This window comes from Echinops telfairi, unplaced genomic scaffold (assembly GCF_000313985.2).
Source record: "Echinops telfairi isolate 266 unplaced genomic scaffold, ASM31398v2 ScPeMD7_7459;HRSCAF=8497, whole genome shotgun sequence".
In the NCBI taxonomy this organism is placed as follows: domain Eukaryota; kingdom Metazoa; phylum Chordata; class Mammalia; order Afrosoricida; family Tenrecidae; genus Echinops; species Echinops telfairi.
The window spans coordinates 8594340-8596845 of record NW_022111359.1 but is presented as its reverse complement, the minus strand read 5'-3'; the positions used below and the strand labels follow the sequence as shown (position 1 = coordinate 8596845).

At 41.5% G+C, this 2506-nt stretch overlaps 1 protein-coding gene across 1 annotated transcript in view; it reads right to left on the bottom strand.

Annotated features, from left to right (window-relative positions):
• The window catches only part of LOC101654456 (mucin-16), a 245683-nt gene that overhangs the window by 77783 nt on the left and 165394 nt on the right, over window positions 1-2506 (bottom strand). The window contains exon 19 of the mRNA XM_045300070.1: window positions 400-521. Coding sequence (XP_045156005.1) covers window positions 400-521 — 122 coding nt within the window. The remainder of the gene's footprint in view (window positions 1-399; window positions 522-2506) is intronic.

Here is a 2506-nt window from a genome sequence, read left to right as displayed (position 1 = left end):
GGATGCTGCTGTTGGCCAACAAAGGCTTGAGCTTAAGGAAGAGGAAGTGGATGAATACAAATGAAAGTAAAAATACTCATATTTTTAAACAGTAAAACATTTTTAATAAAACCACAACTTCTAAATCCACCCACTACAGCTCACTTCATTGTAAAAAACCACCCTCTAGCATAAGTGATTGTAGTAACTCAGTTTTATGGAAGAGGACATGGAGGTACCAAAAGACAAGGTCATGGGCCAAGGTCACATCAAGTGTCAGTGAGTGCCAATTTTTTAACTTTGGATTGTCTGTACAGTCCATGAGCTTAAGCATTCTGAATTCCCAGAAAATATAGCAGGGAGACTCAGCAAGAGAGGAGATGAAGTTGGAAAAGGGGAATGGGTAGAGGAGACTCTCACCAGCTGCTGTAGGATGGACTCTGTGGAGTTGAACTTGGCAGAGCCTGGCTGCATGTCTTCCATGTAGTGCAGGTTGGTGATGGTGAAGTTGAGGGTGAAGGGCACCAAAGCTGGTCCAGGGACTGCGTGGGAGTGGGGCAGGATGAGAGATGCCATTACTCAACTCAAGTTGTTATCTTTTAGTGTCTGTTGATTGAGAATAGTTCTACTTGGCACCTTTATCCCCCCATCTCCAAGGCCCCCAATAGAAGAAACTTTCCATGAACTAACTTGAGTAGAGACTGTTTATTAGGCCTCTCTCACGCTTTCCCAACCCCATGCCTTAACTCACGATCAGGGGAAATGCAGGACAAAGAACCCCTTGTCACTAGGCTGGCCAGCTCCAGTTGTTTTACCGGAGCTCCTGGTTCAGTTTTATATGGTCTTGACCCACTAGAGATAGTATGTTTGGCTTAGACTGATGCAAGAGAGGTATTAAGTGGGAAGTCTTGATCAGAGCCAATTCTTTCTTCTTACTGGTGCCCTTCTAAGGACCCTCCTGGACAGGCTCACCCTCCAAGGTCTATAGGGCAATTAGCCCAAGTGGACTTTTCCAAATAACATCCCCTTCCCCCACCCGTTTTACCAAATTTACTGATTTAACAATCAGTTTTACGAACAATTTGTACTCCAGAGTATACTTAAAGTAACCAAAGTCAGACAGTAAGACCAGATACTGGTCTGGTGTGTGCTTAGTTGAAAGTTACCGGGAGGAGCGGGGGTGGGGTGGGGTGGAGTTTCTGAATAGAACTGTTCTAGATCTAAAGATACTAAAGGACTTAATCAATCTGATCATGGTTTGAACAGAAAGCCACCTATAAAATAGGGAGACAAATGGGGACATTAGAGTATGGATTGCTCATTAGGTTGATATTAATGTATTGCTGTTGGTTTTAAAGCATGAATTATTTGATGGTTGGGACAATATCCTGGTTGATGGTGAATTTTGCTGAAATATTAACTGATGAAGTGTCATGAGATCTGATGCTTTCAACTGATTGGGAAAAATATTTCTGTCTATAGTCAGTAGTTCTATCTATACATATGGGATTGCTGTAAATTGGAATCAAACTACCTGGTAACTAAAACAACAGCAAGTATATACAGTGCATTCTGCTATATAATGCGTGTTTTGAAAGCATCATTGATTCAGTGAGATTGAAATATTAGGGTCCAATTTGAATAAGCCTGATATTGGAAGTCCCTAGAGAAGGACATCATGCTTTGTAAAGTAGAGGGACAGGGGGAAAAAGGAAGACCCTCAATGAGGTGGATTGTCACATTGGCTGCAACAATGGGCTCAAGCATAGGAAAAATTGTGAGGAGGACCCAGGACCGTGCACTGCTCCCTTCTGTTGTGCATACATGGGTCTCTATGGATCAGAACCGACTCAATGACACCTGATAACAACAACTGTTGGCAAGTTGATTCTGATTCAAAATGGCTCTATGGACCAAGATTGCACCGAAGAGTTTCCGAGGCTATAATCTTTGAGGAAGCTATCTTTATGCCTGTCTTGTCATTAGCTCAACCCATTGTGCCACAAAAGCACCTGAATTTTAAGGAAAACATGCATTTTTGCATCCAATTATGTATACATCGTTTCATCTGTGGGATGCACTAAACAAACATTAAATGAACAGACTGGCTCATTTTTTCTCCGGAGGACTGGCTAATGGGTTTGAACGGCTGAACTTGCAGTTAGCTTTCCAGTTTCTAACCCACAGCACCACCAGGGTGTTTTGCATAGTGCGATGATATTTTGGAGCACATACATCTTGTTGTAGCAAAATTGACTATGTGCATGAAGCAAACAAAGACTCCTATTGACAGAGAGTGCATTATTCTTTCAGTTTTTCTGTTCTTCCTGAAAATTATAATCAAATGTTTTGAAGTGAGAGGTTCAATCAAACACAAAATCTATGGATAATTGGATTTCTTTTTGTTGCCATCGCTGTGTTCTCACTCATCGCCTATCTTGCTATGGCTTGATTTTTGGTGCACATTATTATCTACAGATCTATCTAGATAAGATAGACTGGATGAATAGTCTGGAGGAGAAAACAA